The 27,657-nt window shown below is 38.3% G+C and overlaps 1 protein-coding gene across 1 annotated transcript in view; it reads right to left on the bottom strand.

Annotated features, from left to right (window-relative positions):
- Nucleotides 1-1,217: 1,217 nt before the first annotated feature.
- The window catches only part of LOC139724223 (laminin subunit alpha-1-like), a 53,632-nt gene continuing 27,192 nt past the window's right edge, over nt 1,218-27,657 (bottom strand). The window contains exons 20-36 of the mRNA XM_071635366.1: nt 27,526-27,648; nt 22,389-22,514; nt 20,940-21,156; nt 20,165-20,325; nt 19,495-19,651; nt 18,402-18,598; nt 14,911-15,004; nt 13,830-13,973; nt 13,201-13,233; nt 12,356-12,460; nt 10,021-10,172; nt 8,288-8,920; nt 5,631-5,911; nt 4,653-4,794; nt 3,959-4,135; nt 2,246-2,408; nt 1,218-1,374 (exon numbers count right to left, since the gene is read on the bottom strand). Coding sequence (XP_071491467.1) covers nt 1,235-1,374; nt 2,246-2,408; nt 3,959-4,135; nt 4,653-4,794; nt 5,631-5,911; nt 8,288-8,920; nt 10,021-10,172; nt 12,356-12,460; nt 13,201-13,233; nt 13,830-13,973; nt 14,911-15,004; nt 18,402-18,598; nt 19,495-19,651; nt 20,165-20,325; nt 20,940-21,156; nt 22,389-22,514; nt 27,526-27,648 — 3,045 coding nt within the window. The 3' untranslated portion in view covers nt 1,218-1,234. The remainder of the gene's footprint in view (nt 1,375-2,245; nt 2,409-3,958; nt 4,136-4,652; nt 4,795-5,630; nt 5,912-8,287; nt 8,921-10,020; nt 10,173-12,355; nt 12,461-13,200; nt 13,234-13,829; nt 13,974-14,910; nt 15,005-18,401; nt 18,599-19,494; nt 19,652-20,164; nt 20,326-20,939; nt 21,157-22,388; nt 22,515-27,525; nt 27,649-27,657) is intronic.

Here is a 27,657-nt window from a genome sequence, read left to right as displayed (position 1 = left end):
AAACATGATACTGCTACTGTCTATATCCATTATTATATACAAAATGGAATGTCTCTTTGCTACAGTAAATATGTTAAAACAAAGTTCCATGTACATTTTACACAAGAGTATCCTGGCAAAACATCATGACTACGAGGTCTTAAGGGATGGTACACTTTCAGTTAAGATGGAGCTTTAGATTTTGAACATTTTTTATAATGATTTTTGAGAAAATAAGAAACATCTTATGAAATATGAAAGAGCATATAATTCCTGTAGAAATTCAAAGTTTATTTGGTGAAAATTGATTTTGCCATGACTGAGATATCCACAACAAAGCGATCCTAATAAAATTTTCATCAAATAAACTTTGAATTCCTTGAGGCTTGTATGCTTTTTAACATTCCATAAGTGGTTTCTAAGTATCTCATTAAAAAGTTAAAAGCTGAACCCTCACCTCGGCCAATACTATATAATCCATTTACACAGAATGAAAGTTACTTTAATTTGACCTGCGTCACATGGCTAGCATGTCACATCAATCTTTACAAGGTGTAAGTCATCAATCAGCCTAGGAACTTAACCCATTCCATACTGAATTCTGAAATCCCCATAGACTTGATACACAGGCCATCAGGTTCCCATATGGAACAGGTTAAGATCTTCTGTTCTATAGCGGCAGGAAGATGGCTAAGGCATTCAGAGAAGTAACAGGAATTTCAACAAGTACATTGTGAAATCTATTGCCCACTGCCAAAAATGCCTTTAGTCTTTGGTAATGTTTTCACAAAGGTCTTGCTAAAATTGTTGCAGATCCACACAAGGTTTGAAAAAAAAATAATGCTACTACCTTTTCTAGCAGTAACAAGCTGGCACGGATAATAAGCAATCAAGTCCTTCCCATGCTACACTACAGGAACATTACAGGCACAATGAAAAACAGACAAAACACTTGCCATATAGTACATACAGTAGCTATGGACAGTCTGGACAACTGTACACAATACTGATACCTATACCTTCCCTCACAACAGAAAAACTGGCACACCTTATGCAACTCTATTCCTATTCAGCACGATTTCAACCAAAAAGAGAGGCACTAGAAATAATAACAATAATGAATGACAAATCAGAAGACAGTAGTTTTCAGCCATGTTTCAGCCATGTTCAGCCAGTGACAGCCAGTCCCAAGCTAGGGATATGCTTGTAACAATGCATTATGAAAAATGGGTGATTACGATGACTCGTCTCTATTTCAGTTGTTGCACTGTATCTCCCCAGTCCCGATTCCCTGCAGATTGTCCAGGACTGCATCAAGGCTAGCCTCCATTTGGTCCAGGACCCGCTTCATATTGTCCATTTCTGACCGCTGGTCAGTGTATTCTCTGATCAAGGCTGCAACAGTAAAGAAGATTTCAACAAAGGATGAGTTTAAGGCTGGTGGAAATGTTTTGTGGCAAACCTGCCAGTCTTCTGCTGAGGTTACTCAACAAAATGATATCTTTCATGAATATTGGTGCATAAATTACATGAGTACAAAAACCAAAAGGCACATGCAAAACAAGACTCGATAACTTGAAGTAAAATCGGGCATTTTTCTAAAATGGCTGAGATATCCAAAAACAAAGAGGTCCTCATAACAGGTGGGACCCACATTTTATTAGGACCACTTTCTTTTACTCAGCCATATCATTACCAATTTTCATCAAATAAACTTTTAATTCCTCTTGTAATTGCATGCTCTTTAATATCTCATATGTGGTTTCTAGTTATCTCATGAAATCAAAAGCTGACTACCCTGTCTCAATAAAAACTACACAATCCCTTTAAAACTTAAGACTGTTTGTGTTTACCAGAGTGTGGCAAGGCTTGCTAAACTATAACACATATCTACATATCTACTCATCTGTTCTATCACGCCATGTAATTTGTATTGATTTATCATATGCAGTCTGTATATATCTTAGTTCGTTCTATAAGTTATAACTTACAATGTTTATTTTATGTATTTTGTATCTTGTATTGCGTTTCATCGTATCTCAATTTGTATATACACGTATTCCATAATCGAATCTATCTTTCCAATTTCTTCTTCAGCGCTCAGAAACATTGTAATAAGCGCTTTATAAATGATATTTATTATTATTATTTATTATTATTATTTGAGGCTGTTGATGCACAACAAACTTGCACAAAAACATGTTTCAGTTTATCAGCTAATGAATGTTAATGTGTTTTCTAAGGTGCAGAAACAGCAAACACATACCATCTAGAGTGGCCATGTCTGCTACAGTCAGCACATCACTGTTGAGGGTCGCAGCATCTGATCTGACGTCACTAATGCTTTCAAGGTTTTCACTGGAATCATCCATTGCCATGGTAACATCTGCTGATAGACTGATTGCTTCAGCTTGAACAGATACTAGCTCCTACAAAACAAAAACCAAAACCAAAACAAATATAAATGTGAGATTGTGACATATTTCTAAGACACCATTTGTTATCAAGGCAAACCATGCATATTATAAGATCTCAAACTTCCAGTGATTATTAGTGTCTGTCCACTTCTCATTTAAGCTAAACAAAATTTATTCATATATCTATAATTTTAAGTTCCCATTAAGTTAACACATTAACAAAGTTACATGACAAACAGTTTCTTTGTCATTTAATAAAAAAAAAGTATGCCATATATATCATATTATCTCATTCATTATTCTCTCTTAATCTCACCAAAATCAAGACATAACATAATCTTTCTGTGTGTGTGTGGTCTTTTTTTCTTATAAAAATATGTTATGACCACCCGTTTCGTAAGTTATCATAGACAGAGAAGCAACCAAAAGCGAAGCAAATCCATTGATAAGTACAGCACTATTAATTTCTTCTGGTTTTAAAATGGCCAACACTAACAGAGGAGGTTAAATACCATCATGACACAAGGAGAATATTGCTAAAAGCATTAAAAAAAGAATGAAAGTTTAATTGACAAGATGGCTGACAGAAATACTAAAATAAAGATGTTGAGGAGCAGTCACTGTAAGAACCAGTTGTTCAAGCATTGTGAGTTTAGAATAATGTGTTATCATAAATTCATCAAATTTTCAACCCGTTCATGAGGATGTGACATGCAAAAACAATAACAAAGCTGCAAAAAAGAGAGAAGAATCACTAAGCTTTGAATAGTTAGATATTTCTCCATCATGAACCACAATAAAACAAGATACGGAGTATTGCAAATCCGTCTCAACTAGTTAACAAATACAAGACTGACGTGTGACCGATTAAAAAAATTGGAAGTCCAATTTCTTCTCTCTTTTTGTGCAACTAAAGTGTGGGACAAATTCCTTGCAGGTGTATTGTTAATCCTCAGTTATTGAAATATTTTTCAGACTCAATATCTACTAGTGCAACTTGTAATCTTACTATGTCTGAATGGATATGTGATATGATGTCATTAGATATGTCTATATATGATATAAATTTATGACAATCACAACAAGTACCCAACAGCTTATTGCTTTTTATCATAGTTTCTACACTGGGTCCTTTAGGAAATATCTTTCTAAAGGCCCCATCACACTACAGCGAATGCCCAATGAATGCCAAGCGAAAGCCCAACGAATTCGAAAATGTGAAGACAGTTTGCATGTCTGACGTTCTTTGAATTCATTAGCTATTCGTAGAGATTCGTAGAGACTCGCAGAGATACACTGGAGATTTTGGACATGTTAAAAAAAAAATCGGCACCAGCGTATCTCTGCGAATCCCGACGAATAGCTAATGAATACAACGAACATCAAGCATGTTACAAACTATTCTAGTATTACCAATGGATGTGAACATATCTTCACATTTTCAAATTCATGGGACATTCGTTGGGCATTCGTTGGGCATTCGCTGTAGTGTGACGGAAGCCTTAATAGAGACAGTCTTTCAAAAACTTTTGATGTTATCATGCTCATTATAATGTACGTACCTCCTGTGTGACTTCTGTTCCTTGTCTTGCTCTGTCTGCACGTCGACTGGCATCCTCTGCTTGGGCCCTCTTGGCACTGAAACACTCCTGACCCTCGATAGCACTCTGCTGAAGGTCGGCAACGAGGGCAGATGTCACTTCTGCTTCATTCAGTCTGGAGGTGCTCAGCTCCTGTACCTAACCATGCAAACAGGAGAGAGGAATGGTGAGCAAATCTCATCAGAATGCATTTTGGGACAGTCTGGCCAAATTTGTGTCAGCCAAAGTAACTGCACTATAGTTTTGTTTTGTTTTTGTATTATTGTTGTTATGTTGCAGGTGCCCAACAGCTGGGAAAAGAAAGTGAATTATTTGGGAGAACAGTGGTCTCCCTTTTAACCCGATTCGCAATGCATGATAATAACTTGCAAAAATTCCATTCTACTACACATTCTACCTGTTTTCAATTCATGTAGTGTGTGTTATTCTACATGCATGACATTTTGCCACCTCATACCAAACAAAGGGAGCAAAAGTAATAATCAACAATCATACATATAATTGGGGTTGAATTTTCCTTTCAAGTTTAACAAAAAAGTTATTGTAACTGAAACGTAATGACTCACAGAATACATCTTGTAGCATGAGACACAGGAAAATATCAAATTTTCCAAGGTTATTATGTATGACACCACCCACACCTGTAGCCACTAACCTGATTGGTGATATCATTAATGTTGGTTACATTCCTCGCTATTTCCTCAGATACCTCAGCCACTTCCGCTCTTATCCTCTCTGCCTCAGCAAGCTCATACTCCATGGTGTTTAGCTGATACCTCACGGCATAGGCATCTTGCCTTGGTAGAGGGGAAAAAATTATTTCAAAACAAAATTATCACCAAATATATCCTAAAGAGCATATCCTGTGAAGTATCTTGTAAGCATCATCCCAAATATACTCACTGTTCACATTGAACTCTGTATATTTCAGATTTTACAGTTAGGCTGTTGTACTGAACACAGGTTATAAAATCATATCCTTGATATTCAACAAGGTTTATACCTCATAAACATGTTATATACTTTTAAAAAATGACTTACTTAACCAAGGTTGTGTATTTATTTGTTTGTTCTGAGAAAAGGTTGTCCCTGTGCATCCCGGTGATGTGTGTTCTCAAGACTGAATGACAAGGATCTTTATGAGGAAAACAGTTAACTACTTTCACAAGTTTCATTTTTTCATAATGAGATTTATTATGTATATCCATATATTCCTTGGCTGCATTTCTTTCAACCCAGTTACATGTTCTTTTCAAGAACTATGTCATTTCAGTAATAAAGAATGATTCAACAAAAACAGGATGCTTCTCCATCAGATCCTTGAATATACACTATTATATATCCAATGCTGAGGATAAATCTTGATGTAGATCCTGTTTTTAGATGTAGTAGTCCTGCCATTCTAATTCCGGATGTATGATATCTAAACGTTTACAGACTTGCTGCATAACAGGATTATATAAATGACCCTTGCTACAAAACTAGAACATTATAGAAGAGTCTGACCAACAGTAGAATTGAGAAATCCATATTTCTTTAAACTCTTCTTTTAATGAAATTATTCAGCATTTTTTAACATCATTTTGCAACTTCAAAAAAAAAATGTTTCAGATATGAGATTCCATCTTCTTACAAGGCTTGCTTGGACACATTTAAAATATCCTCTGCTGAAGAAAGTGATGCTGAGGCGTTAGCTAGCAGAGGAGAGACGGTGGAATCCGACAGACTTGTCTGGTTGATTTGCTCCACAAGGGTCTCCATCTCAGACGGTGACTGAACCTGCATCACCTGCGTGGCGATGGCGGCCTGCAGCGCCTCTTCGCTGTCCGTCTCGGCAGCGTCGAGTTGGGCAAGGGCTAATAGCGTGTCAATGTAGGCACTGGTGATGTTCTCCCGAGCACCCATGGCAAGTTCCTGGCAGAGAATAGATCAACAGAGCATTGGTACCCAAGTGATCCCATAGAAGGAGACTAAGACTTTTGCATCATCTTTCTCACTGAATACCTCTAAAGTCAAAAGGGGCCTGAGCTTTTGATCCTTGCAAGATCTTCACCAGAGGAAAACTATTTGCCTCTGATGAAGATTATGCAAGGATCAAAAGCTCAGGCCGCTTTTGATTCCCTTTTGATTCTACTGGCTTACTGCTATCGAATACTGTATACGCCATACATTTTGCGAGTCTAAATTTTCGTGAATTGAGAATTCCTGACGATTTTGCGAGTGGTTAAATTCGCGATTGTGGAGTCCAGTACTGAACAAAAAAAGTGTACACGCGTACGTCATATTCACATCGGGGATCAAAGTCAATATTTTCACGTGTCTTTAATTTAGCGAATAGCACCTGACTCGCAAAATTCGCGAAAATAAAAACCTCGCAAAATATTCAGCGTATACAGTAACAGTTTTGAGGGGCTTTTTTCTGCACCTAATAATACTCTGATACACCATAGCATACTTGTGGTAGTATAATCAGTGTTGGATGTACAGTGCAACCTCTCTTATCTGGAAATGCCAGGACCGGCGCTCATCCAGATAAGGGATTTGGTCGGATTTGGAGACTCAATGTTTAATACACGCAGTTGCCTAACCAATGGTAGCTACATGTAACCTATTGCAGGTAGCATACACTGAAATTTTTCTTTATCTTTCTTTGCTATCTGTGCAAAATTTTAGTGAATGTTCGAATGCATGTTATTTAGATGAAAATTGAATGTGAATGTATGTTAATTATGTTGGGAATAATATGCATTTCATGTGAGTTAGTGTACGTGTTTGGTTGAGTTTGAAATCCCCATTTTCCAAGTAATTGAATAGATTGAATAAGACAAATCTCAGCGAGATCACATCCTAATAATACATAATATATGGGAAGCCGGATATCAAAGAGAGGTCGTACTGTAATAATGTCATGTACGAATACTGAGATAATGTTTTTCAAATGTCCTGTATTTTGTGGAGAATAAGGATGGTTCTTAGTGACAGTGTGCACATAAAAAAATGAGAAAAGAAGCTGAAAATCCTGGGCATCCATCAATTTCCACCCATATTCTGATTTCTCACTGCATAATAAAGTTAACGTTGAGTAACAGTCAAACATCCTAATATACTGTACAAACAAGTGATGGCCATGCTGATTAATGTGGCAATCTATTGTGGAGTTATGTGAACATATGCTTAAAATGGCAAAGTTTGATAAAGATCCTTAAAATAAAATCTGGATCTAGACGGCGATCCGAATCACTACCATGATTTAATAATCTATTCCATGTGTCATTATCAACTTTTCCCAGAAATTTCCTCTTAATCGGTTCATAACTTTCTAATTTTGAAAACAGGCAAACAAACCAACGTCAGTAAAAACCACAACCTCCTTGGCCTATTCCAATTAAGCGGTAGGGCCTGGACGTGACTGCCTAAATTTAGTGGAGGCATTCAAGGAGAGTTAGAGGAATAATAATTATCACTTCGTGGCAGAGGCATAAAAACATGGAAATGACATTTCTCCGAGGATACAGGCCACAAAATCACCATTTTTCACAAAGCATTATGTGGGTCATACAGCCTTTCAGTCAGTTTGAAATGTCAATGCAAATTTTAAGGTTTTGGAAAGTTCTTGGACAAAATCATACCATGGAGAGGTCTATTAACAATCTTTGGTAGAAATACCTTCTATCACCCTCAAAATGGCAATTTTATACCTGTACAGTGACACCTTGGCATTTGCACACGATCTGGAATTCTCTCAGCTCCACTTATAGGGCTCTTTGTTGAACTTTACCACACTCGGTCACGACCTACCCTCCCTCACGTTACGGGGTTTTGCAACAGCCTGGCAGATGAAATCATAGTATGAAAGGCGCCCTCAATCTATATCAGAGGGACAGTATTCGGCTCATAGCCACTATATCTGACTGGTAGAAGTTTAAAAGTTTACAGATAATTATGTATTCCACCAAAGACAAACCAGAAAACTTTCAAGAATTTGCTTTCTTTCTGTATTATCACCTACATGTAACTCAAGAAGGGTCCTTGCACATTGCAGCACAATATGCTATTTACTCATCATTTAAAAAAAAGGAAAGTTATCAGACAAGATCTTTGACATAGTGTCAAAATTTGAAAGTGGAAAATACTGATTGCAGTGTAAAAGGTTTACTCTGTAATTGTGCACACTTGAATGTAGAATCTTTGAGGCAGACCCAAAACAATGCACTCAACTTCCCTCTAGTTTAATTCTATGTGTGCAACCAACACTTTGATGACAACCAAAACACATTGAGTGAGTGATACCTGGTAGGTTAGTGAAGCTGTCGTCGCCATCATCGTAGCCACTGCAGCTTGCGATGCGTTAAACCTGGCCACTTCACTCCTGTAAACGTTGCCCTGGGTAACCTGGCGCCCATCTTGGGCCCTCTGGAGAGCCTCCGTAGCCGTATCATTGGCTGTCCCCACCAGCTCCTGAGAGGCTGAGGCATTAAGCTGGGTGAACTCCAGTGGGTACTCCTCCTGTAAGGATGCAATCAGCTGCAGGCGCTGTTGATTCTCCTCCACCTCTCCTACCCTACTGGGCGTGGCTAGGATGCCTTCCACTGTTCCTCGCTGGGAGGCAGCATCCTCCACATCCCGAACCAGGTCATTAACCTCTACAAGGAGCCGCTGGGCCTGGGCCTGAAGTGCTTGCGTTTCCCCATATATCCTCTGAACGGCAGTCCACTCCGTAAAACCATCTGCTGCGACGCCCTCTATAGTGTTAAGTACTGCCGACAGCTCCTGGTTGAGACGATCTGAAGTTCGCATCACGCCTGGCTCCACCTCCACAGATCCATCAAACTCGGCAGTTGCAGCTAGCAGGGCTGTGATGTTTCTTTCTAAAGCAGACAAGTGATCTAGCTGAGCTGTCTGGTTCTCAAGGAGAAGTGATATCTGCACAAAAAAAAAAAAAAAAATGTCATGAATAAAGAGTGAGTACAGAGTTGAACAGGCTTGCAAGTGTCATTACTGATTTTTGATTGAACTGCCTGGTTTAATTAACTACATGCTTCAAATTTCACGATGACATTGGTCTAAATCTTGACATTGGTCTAAGTCAAAACAAATTCAGCAAAACTTTTATCATCCTTGAGTAAATGATTATGATGCTTCTTTATTAATAAAGGCAAATCTCATCTCTTAAATGTAAAACACCAAAGCTTAATAACAAATGCAAAGCACATCAAAATCTACACCCATTAATCATACTTGCTGTTTTCTTTTCCTTGTTTCGTTTCATTGAGAAATATTACCAGCATTACCTGATGTTTGTTCTTATTGTTATATGGAACAGCACGAACACTTGAATGACAACATATTCAGTTTTGCAATTTTTACATTTGTGCCCTTGAAGAGAAAAACACAGGTGTTCTCTCATGCATAAAATTTCCTTTTTGATGACCTACTAGGTTGATTTTTTAATTTAAATTACCTTTCATACGCCATAATACATTAACTTTTAGCCAAATATTGCATGAGAAATATACACTTGAAAAAGTGTTTACATGTTTGTTTTTTTGCTGAGTGTACATGCATTGCATTGTTCGATCTCACATGCATGTACACCTATATTCCATTAGCTGTAGACTTTTTAAGTGAATGCCATAATCCAAATAGTGAAAGGAGGCAAGGAAAGGGACTCTGGGATGTTAGGTCAGAGTAAGTTCAATAGAAAGATGTATACCGTAAAACAAGATATTTTCATGGCATGAAATTTTCGTGAGTTGCCTCTATCATTCTATGCATATAGTGTAGACAATTACTTTTGCATGCATTCTAATTTTGCAAATCTTGGCTCTCACGAAATTCACAAAGTTAAAATACACGTGAACATTCCTTGTTTTACAGTATATGACGTCATTGTCTAATTTACATGTATTTCTGCTACAGATTCTCCGGTTGAATAATAGCTGTATGTGAACTACAGGATATTACACAGATCAGTAGATAAGGATCAAAGCTCGTCATACATCCAGTTTCAGTCTTTAACTCACCATTACAAATGCACTTTGAATGTTTTGAAGCCTCTCAGCCTCAAGGTTCCCTTCTGCAAGGACTTGATCTGCATAGGTGAGGTTCCCCCGGAGAGAAGTGAGCAATCCCCCAACCTCCTCATCGGTCAGGTTGCCATAGTTACCAAGAAGTTCTGACATGGGGTGAGAGTATAGACAGAGAGTGAGAGAAAGATGGCAGTCTATTAAGGAGAATAAAACTCACAAGATTTTCAAAACACATTGGCACACCCTCCCTGTCTGGTTAGAACCCTTGGGCCAAATGCATAAAACTAAAAATTGCTCGTAAGCAATTGCTTCAAGCAAAAGCACAAGCTCGTTTAGCAAAAGGTCTAGCTCAAGTAGTTGCTTAAATCCATATGCATAACCTTTTGCTTGTCCCGCACAAGCAACTGCTTGCATTTTCAACAAAAGGGACGTCACGCCTGTGCGAACACAAGAACAAAAGCGCAAGCGGGTGTGACAGCATGTATTTGAAAGGGCGTGTGTGTACGGAAACATTTCCTGACATAGCAAAAGAGCTATGAAATGACACTCATAAATGCACATACAGATGCACACACACATCTATACACACACATACTGGCTGATTCCCATCACTGCTTATAGTAGCCTGGATTTGCCAGGTCACACGTGGAGAGATGTCTCCTTGCTCTCCACAGATGTCAGAAATCCTACCTGTTTCTCATAACATTTTGCATGCTAACTACTGGACATTCCCGTTGCTGAAACAAAAAAGTTTCTCACACTTCTCATTAAAAGAGGACTTCCTACGATTTATACCACTCCTGCTCAAGTTTGGTCTTTCTTTTATGAATATGATAATGATACTTAAAAGTGAACATCCCAGTTAAGCAAAAGCTCACATTCGTTTTACAGAGCTTGGAAAATCGTAAGCAATTTCTCACAGGAACAAGCAAAAGGTTCGTTTTATGCATATGTTTTTAAGCAAATGCTTGGTCTCTAAGCAATTGCTTGCGGGCAGCAAGCAAAAGCTTTTGCTTGCAATCAAATGCTTATTTTTATGCATACGGATTCCAGCAAAAGGCTAGCACATTCGAAGCAATTGCTAGTGTTTATGCATTCGGCCCTTTGTCTAGACGTTGTATGGCTTCTCTTACTCTCTGCTACGCTGATGACATTAACAGAGACAGGAAGGAAAAAAATGAGACCTAACAGCTGAAAAAAGAATGGTTTTCCTCATAAAAAACATGAAAACAAAAAAAAAATATCCAGTGTTCTCCATTATTATGAATTTATCACCACTGAATGTGATTTCCATGAATTTGGTATGACTTCCACCATCACTCCAGTATTCTCGATTTTGCAGTGGAATGTCATTTTTTTTTTACTCAGTGATACAAATTTTTCAGAACGGTTCAGACAACTACAAGGACAGTGCCATAATGTGATACCATGCCCTCCTTTAGTACACTCACTGTGTGTGCATGATTACGAAGAAGCATGTAATGCTGGAAGGAGAGTTTGTGATAAACGTTACATCGGGCATCAAGCATCATGTCTTGCACACAGCATAATATGCACTAAATGTTCTCTACATTTCTGCAACAAGGGGTGAAATGTCAAATGGCTAGTAAAAAACCTGCTCATCAAAGTAAAAAATATCTCATAGGTCTGAATTCACAACAACTTCTTGATCTTTGAAAGAAGAAGTTTGCATGGTGGTGTACATAACATATGCTGGGTTTGCGATTCACCATGTGCGAGTCCTGAAAAGGACTGTTGGAATGAGAGGAGATATGAGATGATAGGAGAGGAAAAAGCGAGAAAGGAAAGTTTGCGGGAGTATTCTTTCTGGAGAGTGTGGTACTTCTTAAAAGAACTGTGAACAAGAGAAGAGTATGGAGCAAGGAGAAGGACTCGATGTTCCAGACAGTCCACAATCAACAGTTGACTGTCCTTCCTCAGGAGACACTCCTGAGGACAGATAGTCAACAGTCCTAAACATCGAGTCCTTCTCCTTGCTCCATACTCTTCTCTGGTTCAGTCCTTTTTAGGACTACCACACTCTCTATAAAAAATACTCCCGCTCACTCTCCCTTCTCGCTTCTTTCTCTCCTATCATCTCATATCTCCTCTCATTCCAACAGTCCTTTCAGGACTCACACATTGTGAACCGCAAACCCAGCATATGTTCACAACTTCTTCATTCTAAAGAACAGTTTTGATTTAAAGAACAGTAATTTTTATTAAGCAAGGTAGACGATGGTAATGAAGTTACATTTAGTTAATTTCAATAACCAATGCAACCCCAATGCTATCGTCAAATATTCCATGTTCTGTCTGGAATACTTACGAAGAAGTTTCATCCGCTCCCCAACCAGCTGCTCTCCCAGTAACTCCAGCTCATTCCTCCAGTTTTGGAAGCATTCTGGACACGGCTCACAGTTTGGAAACCTCCCTGGATGGAGATCACGGGTATAGAGAACAGACAAGAGCGTCTCAGAATGGCTTAGATAAAGAAGATACCTCACTGCTTTACACTTAGAACATTTGATGGCAAAAGGAGTTAACTCCATTCTTGCTAAGTTGAGATATTTGTGATTACAGCTCTGCTAAAAAGTACACAGAATACTAAGAAAGTATGGGATGTTCTTAATTATAACTTCAAGAATACTCGTTATCATTTTACAAGTGAGGTGTTACAGGAAAGGTCATATTTTGCTATATCTGATGATGGATTTCCTTTGAAATGTTTAAAAAAGGCATCTAGCCCATTTTGCGATCAAACTTTACACGTATTCATCCAACAGCAAACTTCTCTTAAATACTCTGAAACTTTGTCAACCCTACAGGATTATTCATTTGAAAGGACATTTATCTTGCACAAGTGGTTTTATTTCCAGAGCATATACCTTCATTCTTCTACTCTTTCACTCAAACTGAAAAATACTCTCACACAAACAAATCTCGTTTGCTATGAATATCATTACATATTTTGAAAAGAGACATAGAGAAGCTTCATTCAGAGCATGCTACTTTTGAGAAATAAAATGGGTGTGTGTGTGTTTGTGTGTGTGTGTGTGTGTGTGTGTGTGTGTGTGTGTGTGTGTATGATGTAAATGTTGGACAAACACGCACTAACAACATGAACAAATCTGAAAATCAAAATGTAGCCATAAGTTTGGTCCAAAAACTTACCAACAAATATTTCTTCCACAACTTGCACAGTATCTGCAAAAACAGAATAACAAGACATAAATTTTACTGAATATCAACCTTCTACAGCATGTTGTTTCCAATGATACAAAATGAAAAGGCATTTGCAACACTGCATGCTATCAGAAACATGGGATGTGCATTACTAGTAACCATCTATTCTTCTTGTTTTGAGAATGCATACAAATCCAAACACATCACTACGGCAAGACATTGAAGAATGAAAGTCTCAGACCTCAAATTCAAGAAATCTGCTTGTAGGCTATTATATGTTCCTGGTTTCCAGCCTGATGTTTACTTTATATGGCCCACAAACCTACTGATCTCTTGTTCAAGCATGCATTTTGCTTATAATGCCTGCTTTGAATATATATGGCTCACAGTTCTTGTACTGCAGTGATGTAAGAAATGTATGTCTTGAAATGATGAGCTATGATGTTCTGATTCTGTGTGAGTTTTGAAACCTTCAATTCATTTGGATGTAAGCATGACTATCTTTAACGCACTACTGGGCAACAACTAAATAACATCAAACTGCAGCAAGTCCACATACTCCTTTTCAGAAGTAAACAGAGTCCTGCAAATTCCGAATGGATTTTGAATCCAGTTACCTTGTTCGAGTCGCCCACATTGGTCACATGTTCTTCCAGCTATTGTTGCCAATTTGCAACCACACTGTCCTGTGATTTGGTCACAGCTGCAAGAACCGTTGCTGCATGTACTCAGTGTAGTGCCATTCATGTTACAATTGCATGCTGGGAGAAAGAAAAACTGAAATTTGGCATCATGTAAATCACTTTTGAGAAAAACATTTACACTAAATTTTTGCCATGTAGAGAAAATGAGCATCAAATCTCACCTATGTGTGGCAGTGAATAACAAAAGTCACATGTGCAGATTGTCAAGGGGGCATTCAAACAGCATTTTGGTTTACAAGGCTGATTTCAGCTGGTGTTTCCAGACTCTAGCTTTATCAAACTTTGCAGTTTTTATGGATCAAAAAACTTTTGCAACAAATCAAACACTGGTGGAAAGCAGTGTAAAAAAAAGACTACCTGGTATGCCTTTGCAAAATGTAAGAGTGGACAGAAATGGTTCAATGAATTCAACTGACTACTGGGTAAAAAGAAAGAATTTTGATCTTAATGAATTGGGGAACATCTATCACTAAAAATATCCTGCCCAAGGTTACCTACAGTGCAGTTGACTGCACTCAGACAGCACTCTAGTACTTACTATACAGCATGCTGTACGAGAAAAACTTGTAATTCATACACGTAGGTAAGAAGGTTACTTTAAAAGACCAAAAATGAACCAAACACAGGTATGTCAAGGTACAATCCACTAGTATATGGTACTACTAATTCAAGGGCATGCATCAACTCTAGCCTAAAACCTTCTCAGGTTTCATGAACAGTGTTGCATATTGGGAAAAGTCAGGCTAGACACATCAGTGTACTGAAGACCAACAACAGGCCTTGCAGCATTGAGGAACTGAGGACAGCCACGGTAGATACACAAGTCTGGAGGTACTATCTATCAAATTAATCTGCAGATTACTTTACTGAGTGTTCATTGACACTTAGTGCACATACGTAATTCTAGGGTACTTTATAAAATACTGCCCATGGTAACTGCAAAGTAACTACAACTAGAGAGATACTCCCACTCCAAAGACTTGATATCACTTACCGATACATTCCTGGTCAACGGCATAGTATCCCATGATGCACTGGTCACACTGCTGTCCAATCACTCTGTCTTTGCATGAACACTGCCCAGTAATCTGTTTGGAATTGATTCAAAGAATTAACTCTTAGGGTGCGTTTGAGCACTCTAAAGTGAACCAAAGCGAACTGAACTAAAGCGTACCGTACCACGCCAGTTCTGGAGCGTTCGAGTGCTCTGTTGAGAAAGCATACCTCATGAGCTATTTTTAGAAGAGGTCACACATTTTGTAGCAAGAGGGTCATCAACTGGGGCGCGTTTGAACTACTTACAGCTGTCCCAAACATAGAGAATGACGTCTTTGCATTGTGACTTACACGCATGATACGGGCATGCTTTACAGCAAACTTTTGGTACGCTTTTGGAGCACATCGGGAAATGGTCCTCTTTTGGCTCGGTACAGTACGGTACGGTACACTTTAGGAGTGTTCAAATGCTCCTCTGGCGCGGGTACGGTACGGTACAGTTCACCTTAGGAGACCACTTGAATGCACCCTCAGCTTCCCAAAGTAGTAACTTACACCATGGAACACACAGTCACAAATCCTCCTGAGTAGCAAATTTGTCTGACCTGTGAACTATTAACACCAAACTGGGCTGGCATGTGTTCCCACTGTGTCTGTAGCAGCTTATAAGCAGTAACGACACTCATTCCTTTTCAAATATCATATTCATTTCAACGACTATCTGTGAGTCTGTGTGCCTTTGTGTGTGTGTGTGTGTGTGTGTGTGTGTGTGTGTGTATGTAAAAAATGGGTGACTATTCTGTTACTTTGTACAGCGGTGTCAGCTTATATCATAGTATTTGTATTGTTTGAATGCTAATGAGTAAAGATTATTTTTTTACAGGGTGTGACTGTAAGTGTGTGTTTTATGTTTATTTAGTTTGCAGTATTTTTCAATGATGCTTGAATAGATAACATTTAAAACAAGGAAAAGTAGAAATTACGCGGTGCGTAATATATGTCCCCGCCGGAAGTAGCATTTTGTAGCAAAATGTACAATACAGCTCACAAATCAAGGTCAAAGGTCAAAGAAGTCAAAGGTCAAAATTCTGTGTAGAAAGTTTTGAAGCCCTCACCTGCTGCCATCACATAAAGCAAACGGAATCGAAATCGGGTTAGAAATGGCAAAGGAGTAGCATTTTGTAGCCATTGTACAATATAGGTCAAAAATCAAGGTCAAAGGTCAAAGAAGTCAAAGGTCAAAATTCTGTGTAAAAGTTTTGAAGCCCGCACCTAGTGCCATCACAAAGCAAACGGAATCGAAATCGGGTTAGAAATGGCGAAGGAGTAGCATTTTGTAGCAAAATGTACGATACAGGTCAAAAATCAAGGTCAAAGGTCAAAGAAGTCAAAGGTCAAAATTCTGTGTAGAACTTTTGAAGCCCTCACCTAGTGCCATCACATAAAGCAAACGGAATCGAAATCGGGTTAGAAATGGCAAAGGAGTAGCATTTTGTAGCCATTGTACAATATAGGTCAAAAATCAAGGTCAAAGGTCAAAGAAGTCAAAGGTCAAAATTCTGTGTAAAAGTTTTGAAGCCCTCACCTAGTGCCATCACATAAAGCAAACGGAATCGAAATCGGGTTAGAAATGGCGAAGGAGTAGCATTTTGTAGCAAAATGTACGATACAGGTCAAAAATCAAGGTCAAAGGTCAAAGAAGTCAAAGGTCAAAATTCTGTGTAGAACTTTTGAAGCCCTTACCTAGTGCCATCACATAAAGCAAACAGAATCGAAATCGGGTTAGAAATGGTGAAGGAGTAGCATTTTGTAGCCAATGTACAATATAGGTCAAAAATCAAGGTCAAAGGTCAAAGAAGTCAAGGGTCAAAATTCTGTGTACAAATTTTGAAGCCCTCACCTAGTGCCATCACATAAAGCAAACGGAATCGAAATCGGGTTAGAAATGGTGAAGGAGTAGCATTTTGTAGCAAAATATACAATATAGGTCAAAGGTCAAGATCAAAGGTCACAACTGAAGTTCTGTGTAGAAGTTTCAAAGCTCCCACATAGTGCTATCATATACAGCAAACAGAATCAAAATTGGCTCATAAATGACAGAGAAGTAGCACATTGAAGATTTTGATCACACACGGACGCACGGACACACGGACGCACGGACGCACGGACGCACGGACGCAAGGACGCAAGGACACACGGACACACGGACGGACACACACACGGACACACACACGTACGGAGCCCGTTTCATAGTCCCCTGCTCGAACTTGTTCGGCGGGGACAATGAGAAATATGGTCTTTTGCCATCTTTGATAGAATAAGCAAATTCACATGGGATAATGTGGAGGAAGAGAGAAAATATATAGCTAGTGCAAGGGAGATATTGGATACACATCTTTTGAAATAAGTATCTGAAGTAGGAGTAGTGTATAGCAATGTAATTGTAAGACTAGAGAATTGATTCCTTCTTAATCATTGTTAGTGAGTGAAGATGTTTAAAATATCAGGAGCTGGTACTCAATACAGTCAGTGTGATAGGCTGGCATATTCTATGATAGTATTGACTGGTGACCAAGTCTAAAAAATATCATGGCCACCTTCGCAAGAAAAAAAAAGAAGAAGTTCCATTTAACAAATAGCAGCAACAACTACAATAATCATGGACCAAAGTCTTGTAAATCTGTATCAGATACTGTATTTTGTAGGATTATATTCTTTCAGTCTTTTCTTTATCTCTCTTTATTTTAGCATCCTCCTTTTATTGAACTTTTCTGACTTGTTTCGTGCTGCCTTTTAAAACTTTTGGTCAAAATGTCTGTTTTTATGGGTTTTTGCTTCATTAACCTTTAAAATCTGAGGAGATGAAGCCCTACATTTAATGATGTATGTCACTTCTGCAGTGAAGGGTTTTTTAATGGACATGTTTGTTACCCTATAATCTATATTTTCTAGGAGCACCAAGAAGTTTCCCAACATGATCATTATCTTATTTTGTAAGGTTAAAAAAAAGGGGGGGGGGAAGGACACGGGTATGATCTTTAACTAGAATACAATGAGAAATATATAAGTACTGCATGAATTTTCAGACAAAAAGTTTACTACAAAACAAAAGCTTAAATGATGCAATGCCGGGCTGAAGGATGTCGCATCAATATGGACATGATATCTAAGGCTGTGTTACAAACATTTAAATTGCAATTTCTTTCTATTGCATTCACTATCCTAAGATTCAGACGCTTTGTTTTGTTTCTAATGACTTTTATTTATCATCAAGGCAGTTGTACAATTTGTGGTGCCCATTGTGATAATTCAGAAGGCATGTTCTCATATGAAATGGATGAATGGAGAAAACTTTGCCCAGCATTGCCAGATACCCATTTATCAGCTGGGACATCTTGGGTGAAATATCTCATTTCACAATTAATATCAGGACCTCCTATCAAGGGTCCACAGGTCAAACAGAAATTAACTCATGAGTTTATACTCTACCAGATCACACTGGGTTTGTCCGTCTTGTGTTCCAACCAGGTGACAGTTGCAGTCGGTGCACCCTGATCCACTAGCGAAGCCCCAGGAGTCAGGGGCACACTCCGTGCACTGCGCCCCCACGACATTGGGGTAGCAGTAACATATGCCAGCATCTTGGGTGCAGTTGCCATAGCCACCAGTCAGATTACAGGTGCACTCTGGAAGATTCAATTCAATTCAATCAAATCTTATTAAATCATCAATCATACCTGTCTACTATCACCTTGCATCAGAATGCCAACCAAGAGCCACCACACAAGATTCTTTAGTTAATGTCAAATTCCGAAAGGAGAAATTTTCTACTTTAAGATGATATCTGACTCTCCACTTTAAAAATTAGCAACACATTTTTAGAGGATTAATATCAACATATCTCTCTCAAATTGGCAATATTTCTGATATTTTTTTCTTCAAAGTGAATGAATCTAACCACTTCAATCTAATTTCTCCGTGATGAAGACATGCAGTAAGATTCAGAGTTGCCAATTTACAGATGGCAAGACGATCATTTTTGCAGCAAAATTACACCAGAACTTGATGGGTTAAAATATATCGACCAACTTCACATTTTGTGTTGGTGGTGAATGTGTGTGTGTGTGTGTGTGTGTTGGGGGGGGGGGGGGAAGGAGGTTACCTTTCTCTTTACAGCAAGTCACCTGAAATATTGTTGCTGGGGCAATAAGACCTTGTATCTACAAAATGTCAAATGTTCAGGAGGGCCAAAAAAAAAAAAAAAAATGGCAGCTAAGGCACTATATCAATTGGGATAGTCTTTCATTTGACATGTCATGGTGGCCTCATTTTTGGGGTAAGACAGTTATGATTTGGACAGGACATCGCTTATCTGATCATCTAACCATTAACCCAAAAAGTCATTTTCCCCAAAATTTGAGATACGTTGTACAAGGTCTTGTCACCAAAGCGACGATATGCTAATGTGTCTAACCACAGAGATATTCAGCTCTATACACAAGAGCAGAGCTCCCCACTGATACATCACAGAAAACAAGGACGCTTTAGTAGACAAATGACCACAATAGCTGATGCAACATACCTCGGCAGTTATCGATGCTACCCCAGTAGCCAAAGTCGCAGACCTCACACGTCCTCCCTGAAGTGTTCCCAGTACAGTTCAGACACTGGCCAGTTGTGCTGTCACATGTGTCAGGACTCAGGTTACAGAAACATGGCTGACACTCTCCTCCATTGTTCTATATCAGAAGAGAAATGTTCAAATTTTAGAAGAACCTAGAAAGAGTTCCAAAAATTAAAAGTTTTCACTATTTCAATACATACAGAATGTCACAATCATTTCTTTACTGTACAAACAAACGGGAAGGAATTAAGCTTTGATCTCATCTTACTTGCATAAAGCAATTGTGACAGACATCACTGGTTTGTTAGAACAAGCATGTGAACCGTTCACTACTTAATTTTTTTTTTGTCTGATATCAAAAGATCCTTTGTTTCACAATAGGAGATTCAGGCTTCTACCAACCTTCAGTAATCAGCTGGCTAGCTTTTGTTCACTCCTGAGGACTTCTTTAGGCAACTAGATATTAGTAGAAGCCTGAATCTCCTATTGTATGATCTCCCAAATTGATGAAAGTTTTCTGCATCATCATTTGTTCGTTTGTTTTTTCTTTTCTTTCTTCGTTATACTATAGGCAGCTGGAACATAGAAAGGAATCCTATTTCACCACCCTGAATGACTGAAACCTTACATCAATATCTGTTGGTACTCCATAGTAGCCTTCCACACAGAATTCGCAGTTCTCTCCACCATGCCCCTCCCTGCAGTCAATGCACACTCCATTATCGTCACAGGTAGCAGCGAAAGAGTTGGTGCCTGGTACACCAGGACACTGGCATGGCTGGCAATCATCTGTGTGTGGGTGAAAATATGACGTGGATGCAAAGAACATTTCTCTTGCATCAAAGAACCATGACTGTGTTTTTGCTTGGTTGGGATAAACACTTCAAATACTGTACCCTGTAGCTGATTGTATTCTTTCTCCAGCTTTTATCAGCTTTCAGCATAGCTGTATCTAATCTGGATAACAATTAGTAGGAATTACATAATTTACTAAATCCTTAGCAATTCACAATCTGGTCTTCATGGTAAACTATTGCATTTTTACACACGTTGCATCATCTAATTGATAATATAAGCATTGATATAGGTATTGGGGAGATGCGCATGGAACGAATGGGGGTATAATGATAAAGACACTATTCAGCACTGCTGTAGGTACCGTGTATTACTATTAAGACACTTGGGACAATAATCGTCCATCAAGTTAGGAGTAACAGCTACACAAAAAGTCTGTTTCCATTGGTAACACCAAAGTATATATGCACAGTACACGCTTCCTGCAGTTAAGATTGATGCAATTTGAGCCTGGGAATTATAGCAATATGTTTGTATTCACTTGTACACATTGTCTGCATAGCAGATCACGCATTGTTATACACTGTGGATGAACAGTTATGTCTAACCTGGTGTCCCAATTGTTGCATTGCCATAGTAACCATCTTGACACATCTGACAGAAGTCCCCAGCTGTGTTGTCCCCACACTGACTGCACACCCCTGTCTCCGTGTCACACGGGAGGGCGCTATGACCATTGCAGTCACAAGGAATACAGTCTGTGAAAGAGTCGCCTCCAATCGTGGCACGGCGATATCCAGGAGCACAGCTTTCACAAAACTGGCCCTAGTAGCAAAAGATATTCCAGAGAAAAATGTAATCTTGCTTGTGCCTAAAACGAGTAGCCCTCATATTACAAGCATTGTCTTTTCAGTAGGGCAATGCATTTTTCATACTTTCCATACTTGTATACTCCTCTGTGATTTATTACAATCTTTCATTATTACAATGATGTCTTACAATGTTTCACTATTGTTGTACACTCTGTTCCTTTCACAATGTAAGGTTCATATTATTCTTTTGTCACAAAACAAAGAGTGAAGTATATCTTATGTTCTGTCAAAAGATGAAAATAAATTTGAATTGAACTGAATTGTTACTTTCTCTTTTATAAACAGACAAATACATGTATATCAATCCTACATGACTGTTTGAAGGCATTGTCCTCATTATTGAGGGACTAGAATGGCCTACGCCAATGACTAGATGAACAGGAAATGTGAACAAATACAAACTACAATTATTTTTCAGTATTAGGATTTCCTCATACAATTGATGTCTCGTCCACATTATACAATTGTGACATAGGTGTACAGATTAATCTGCACAATATTTGTTTTCCCACACGAAGTAAGAATGTAATGAGGTTACGTTGGTATAGCTGGCAAATGAAAATTTCTTCCAAATCACTGCATTCAATGATGATTGATAATATCACCAAGATTCATACACTGCATAATCTTCAATAACATACAGTTTATGGTCTTCCACAGCAACAACGTGTTATATAAAAGCCTTTCTTTATTATTATTATTATATCATTATTATTATTATTATTATTTCGTTTTGTTTATACAGGGTGGCCCCGTCAGTAATCAAGTACTGTTTTCCAGGGGGCCCTGTAAACACATACATACAAGGTAACAATCACAACAAATAACATTTACATAACTCCGAATAGTTCATCAAACAGAACAGAACTGATCATAACATTGGGAAAATGAAGAATGAGACTAGATGTAGCAGTTTGCAACCGGGATGGAAAAAGAAATGCAACGTTTACTGTCTGAGTTTATAAAGAAAAGAGTCAAGCTAAAAATTGTCTACTTTTGTTCCATAGATATTACATGGCCCTGGAAAATTTAGGAGGTCATGTTCAGTGTCTATGGAGGATCTCCAGGCTTGATCTCCACAGTCATAGGAAACATGATTAATGAAATGAAGATAAAGGTTAGTCAATGCCATATATAATAGCAGATATTACTACTGTATGAATTCAGCATCATTCCCAGACTCACTGTGTATTCTGGTGGGCATGAACAATTTTCAACAAAGTCAGCACGGATGTTATTAGATGAGGCATTGGCAACCATGGTGGCTTCAAAGAGAACAGCGTCATGGAAGTATACTGACTGACTAGGAAGCTGTGAGGAAAACAAAAAGAGCAAAATCAGAACGCAATGATGAGCACTGCTATGAAAAGGTCAGACATAGTTCTGGTATGCAGGCAGAAATAGTCCATTTTTTCCTCCATATGGACACATACATGTATATGCATACAAAATATGTGAAAATATGCTGTGGTTACATGTCTTCACTTAGATAATGAAAAAAGTGAGGTACTAGCATAAAAAGGCATGCCAATAGTACTGCCATATTACAGCATATCTGATCATGGTGGCTACATAAATGTGCACTGGTCTGACGGTCCAAAACCAGTAAGAATCACTGCTGGACCAGTACCTTTTTCAGAAATGGACCAGTAAAAAATGGACACACTGGATATCTACTGGTCTGACGAGCAGATCGGACCAGAAGAAACTAGAAATATCACTTAAGGTGATTAATACCCCCGCCCCGTGACGACAGTCTTACCCAAGGAATGATCTTTCCTTGATCTTCTGCCATTTAAATGCCGTTACCATGGCAACGCAGCTTCCGACACGTCCGAAAAATATGTCTTGCACATCTTCCCACCAAGACTATTGTGTGTGCCACATTTCATAAGCTTTTGTCAAAAACTGAGGAAGTAGTTCAATCCACAAGATCTTTCCTTGATCTTCCGCCATTAATATTCCGTTACCATGGCAACGCAGCTTCCGACACGTCCAAAAAATATGTCTTGCACATCTTCCCACCAAGACCAATGTGTGTGCCACATTTCATGAGCTTCAGTCGAATACAGAGGAAGTAGTTCAATCCGCAAGATCTTTCCTTGATCTTCTGCCATTTATATGCCATTACCATGGCAACGCAGCTTCCGACACGTCCGAAAAATATGTCTTCCACATCTTCCCACCAAGATCAAGGTGTGTGCCACATTTCATAAGCTTTGGTCAAAAAACTGAGGAAGTAGTTAAATCCGCAAGATCTTTCCTTGATCTTCTGCCATTAATATGCCGTTACCATGGCAACGTACTTTCGGGTACTGTCAAAAAATGCGTCTTGCATATCTACAACCAAAGGCACACATTTGTACCAAGTTTCATGGAAATTGGGCAAAAACTGAGGAAGTAGTTTGCAACACAAAATTTTCCATCATTTTGGCTCATAATATGTGAGCTGTTACCATGGCAACATACTTTTTGTCACTGTCAAGAAATGCGTCATGCTGACCTATATCCTAAGACAAACATTCAATATGAATTCCATGAGAATTGGAAGAACACTGATGAAGCAGTTTTGCCATGAAGCATTTTGCCCTATATTTTACCAATAACATGCCGTTACCATGGCAACGCACTTTTTACCACTGCGGAAATATGTGTCTTGCACATTAACATATTCAGATGAACATCTGTACCTAATTTCATAAAAATTGATCAAAAACTGTGGGAGGAGTTCGCGACGCAAGATTTGTACCCATTTTTGCCCATAATATGCCGTTACCATGGCAACGTACTTTTGGGTACTGTCAAAAAATATGTCTTGCACATCTACAACCCAAGGCACACATCTGTGCCAAGTTTTATGGGAATCGGTTGAAAACTGAGGAAGTAGTTCGCGACGCAAGATTTGCAACGGACCGACCGCCCGACCGCCCGACCGCCCGACCGCCCGACCGACCGCCCGACCGTCCGCTGATTCCTATATACCCCCTTCAAACTTCGTTTGGCGGGGGTATAAATATTGGTTAGGGTGCAGCCCTGCATAAACTAATCATGAATTGGGCAAAAGCAGTATCCATCTATATTCCATGCAAGAGTAAATAGCATGCAGCCTGTTGGGTCCTAGTCCTGCTAGAGGTAAGGGCACTATAGATCATCACGTAACATTCTATCTACCCACTACAGAATGGGAAGTGTGCTAGATCCTTTCTATTCAAGGATAAAAATTGTTTACTACAATTGAAACTAAATACACTTTTAATCTTATACTCCAAAACAACTCATTATTCTGGCAAATTATGTCAGGCAGACAAGTACCCTGGTAGACCATTTCTATGTACTGCAAGCATATTCCAAATGATGGGCAATAAATTTTGAGTCCTTCTGCAAATTTTATTTACCTAAAACATGGGAACAAATGAGCAAGCAACATACAAAGGGAAGGAATGGAGTGCAAATACAGAAATGTTCATCTTTGTACCATAGCCATTCACTGAGCTTGGAAAAAATGACTGCACAACAGACACTGAGTGCTATTGTTGTATTTGAAGATTCATATGTATACACACTCAGCTCTGCTTTTGCTGTTAATTCTATTGTTGCTGTCTATCACTGGTGTCACGTGGCCTGGCCAGTTCTATAGACCTATTCTAATTAGTACTTGCCTGTCCAGACACGTGATTTCTGTTTTTTTCTTCTAAATCCATACATTTCAAATGCCATAATAAGGAAGACTACTTGAACTACCAGTACGGTAAATACATGTATCCAATGTATGTGCATCCTTCCATCACAAAACTAACAAAAGATGCCAGATAGGATGTTGCAAATAAACAAAAAAGAAGAAAAAAAGAAAGACAGAAATCTTGTGTCCTAAAACTTTATGGCTTCATGACGACAGTGATCTCAAGATATATTTTCCATGGTGGTATTTACCTGTAGAAGCCATATCAGTTAGAGGAGCTAAAAATATTCCAAATGACCAAAAATTATTTCTATCACAGTGACCTATTCCAGCCTTTCCCAGGTATGTCTTTCTAGATTTCCATAAAAATACAACGGTAAGTTATTTGTGGTTTCCTTTTATCTTGGTGAGATATTTGTGACCGTGCACCTCAAAACGAACATAAAGTCGCACACACTGATTTTGCGTGAGGACTGAAAATAAGTGAAATGGGTCAACCTAGCCGAACTTGACTTTTTCATATTTTCTGAAAGAGCGGGTCTTCTTTTACATTATGCTAAAATTTGGTATCATAAAACGGGCAGGAAAGTGTTTTTTTAGCAGTTTATCTCAAACAAATTTGGTAGAATAGTGTGATTAGGTGTGTCTTTAGAATCCCTTTTTCATTTCTGAAAAACCTTGTCAACACTCTTCACTTTCAACTCTAATAACTTTTGAAAGGATAGTGCTACTGCTTTGAAAGTTGGCATTAATTATGGACAGACTGCGTTAATGAGGCATGATTAATTTCAGTTTAATCTGATAATTCCTTCATTGTTGTTACTCTGGTGGTTTACTTCCTGTTTTTTGTCCCATTCATCGCACAGCCAGCACGGTTTGGTAAAGATTAAGCGCTTGAATAGACACTGTATTTCAGAGCCTCTTTTCTCAGTTCACACTTTCCCTGAGTTTGTGCTTTCTTTCCAATATTTAGATAGGTTAGGAGAATCCATATGATTTGAGTTATACATCATTGTAAAGCTTAAAGTCTGCTCTTTCAGAATATGGTCTTAACTAAAAATTCATGTCTGGCGACTTTTTGTTTGTTTTGAGGTGCAAGGTCACATTTTATATTCACCCAATTACTTTCCAAAGATCTGGTTATAAAAAGCTCAAATTCTATAAAATTAGATGTATATTGACTATTTTCATGGAAGCCTTACATTCTGCAAGCAATAATCATGATAACAAAAAAAGAAATATGAAAAAAAAAAAATCCAGTACAAGTATATCACTTGAAAGGGTTGAACTCTCCTTTATAGTTCGTTGTGTCACTGAAGAAAAGATATCATAAATACTTGCCATTTGAGATCACACACACCAAAACAAGACTTCAAAACCCTTAACATAAAACTTTAGTATACGTACCTATATTTACTGTGACTAAAATGCGTGGCAAAACTTATCAAACTTGAATTACCTCCAGGTGAGTGAAAACCAAAGTTGGGCAAATGATTTGGAACAATGAGAAAAAAGTACTGAAGCCACCTTTTTTTACACTTTTTCCTCCTACAAACCCACAAGCAGGAAATAATACAAACACTGTTTTAAGAAAATCAGCATTTTGATGTTTAAATGCAGGCAAGCCCGTGTCAATTTACAAGGGAAATTTTTCATAAAAACACATCAATGAGTACATTTCAAGATGCTATTTGTTTTTTCTTTGATACATTGTTTTGAAATTTTGAAGAAAGTAGTAAGATATCAGACTCTTGACTACTTCACCATGTCATCTGATTTCTTGATTTTAAGTCACAGATAACCATTCTTTTTAGCAGATATTTCAACTTTTCGGTCTATGACTTCACCACGGCAAAGTGGTAACATGTCACATTCTATTACACTCACCTACATAATTATATTTTGATCAAAGAGGTTTAACAATTTGGATCTCTATCAATTCTGGACGGCCCATCACACCATATCAGAAATGGTATCGTGGTAAAAATCATATTGAAGTTAACGAATTGACATATCGTTGGTGGGGTGACAAAACCTCGTATGTCAAAAATGTCAAATGTTCAGGAGAGCTAAAAAACATGGCTGCCATAACATGTAAGTCAATGGAAATAGCCAACTTTTATTTATCATTTGTGACCTTATTTTTGCAGATGGGCATATAAGGATTGGGAATTACATAGTAATGGTTCCTAGCTTCAATATAATGAAGAAAACTCATTTTCACCAAATATTGAGATACGAGGTTTTGTCACCCCACCAACGATATACTTTAAATGTGGATATTTTTACCCAAGTAATTTTTCGCACTCCGCCGGGTAAGATTAGTTTTGCCTGTTTTTAATTATGTAGTATCAAGACGTCAATTACAGAAACATATGGCATACAAAAATATTAGCATGCTTTCATTTTCATGTTAGTTTCTGGTTGCGTGAAACGCGCAATAATTTCAACACCGTGAAAATTTCCACTTTTACAGTACCCATAATCGACATGCTAACTTGAATATCAGGAAAATATACATTTGCTCAAATAAAAAAATATCATGTCGGAATAAAAAAACGCACTGAATATCATAAACAAAGGAATGTTTGCAGCTCTGCCAACATGACTGAAACAATGTCCTTTTTAACTGGACAGTCTTACCGTGGAGTACCTGGCCCTGATTCGAATCTCGGCTATGTCTGCTAAGATGCGCATCACCTGTGCCATGGTGGGTCTAGGTCCTGACACACTGCCAAGGTTCCAATAATTCTCATGAAGTTTAATCTGTAAGAA

This window comes from Diadema antillarum, unplaced genomic scaffold (assembly GCF_040938485.1).
Source record: "Diadema antillarum isolate AM-2024a unplaced genomic scaffold, OU_Dant_1.0 scf00000208, whole genome shotgun sequence".
NCBI classification, from domain to species: domain Eukaryota; kingdom Metazoa; phylum Echinodermata; class Echinoidea; order Diadematoida; family Diadematidae; genus Diadema; species Diadema antillarum.
Note: the sequence above shows the minus strand (reverse complement) of the source record. Positions and strands in the feature narration are given on the sequence as shown.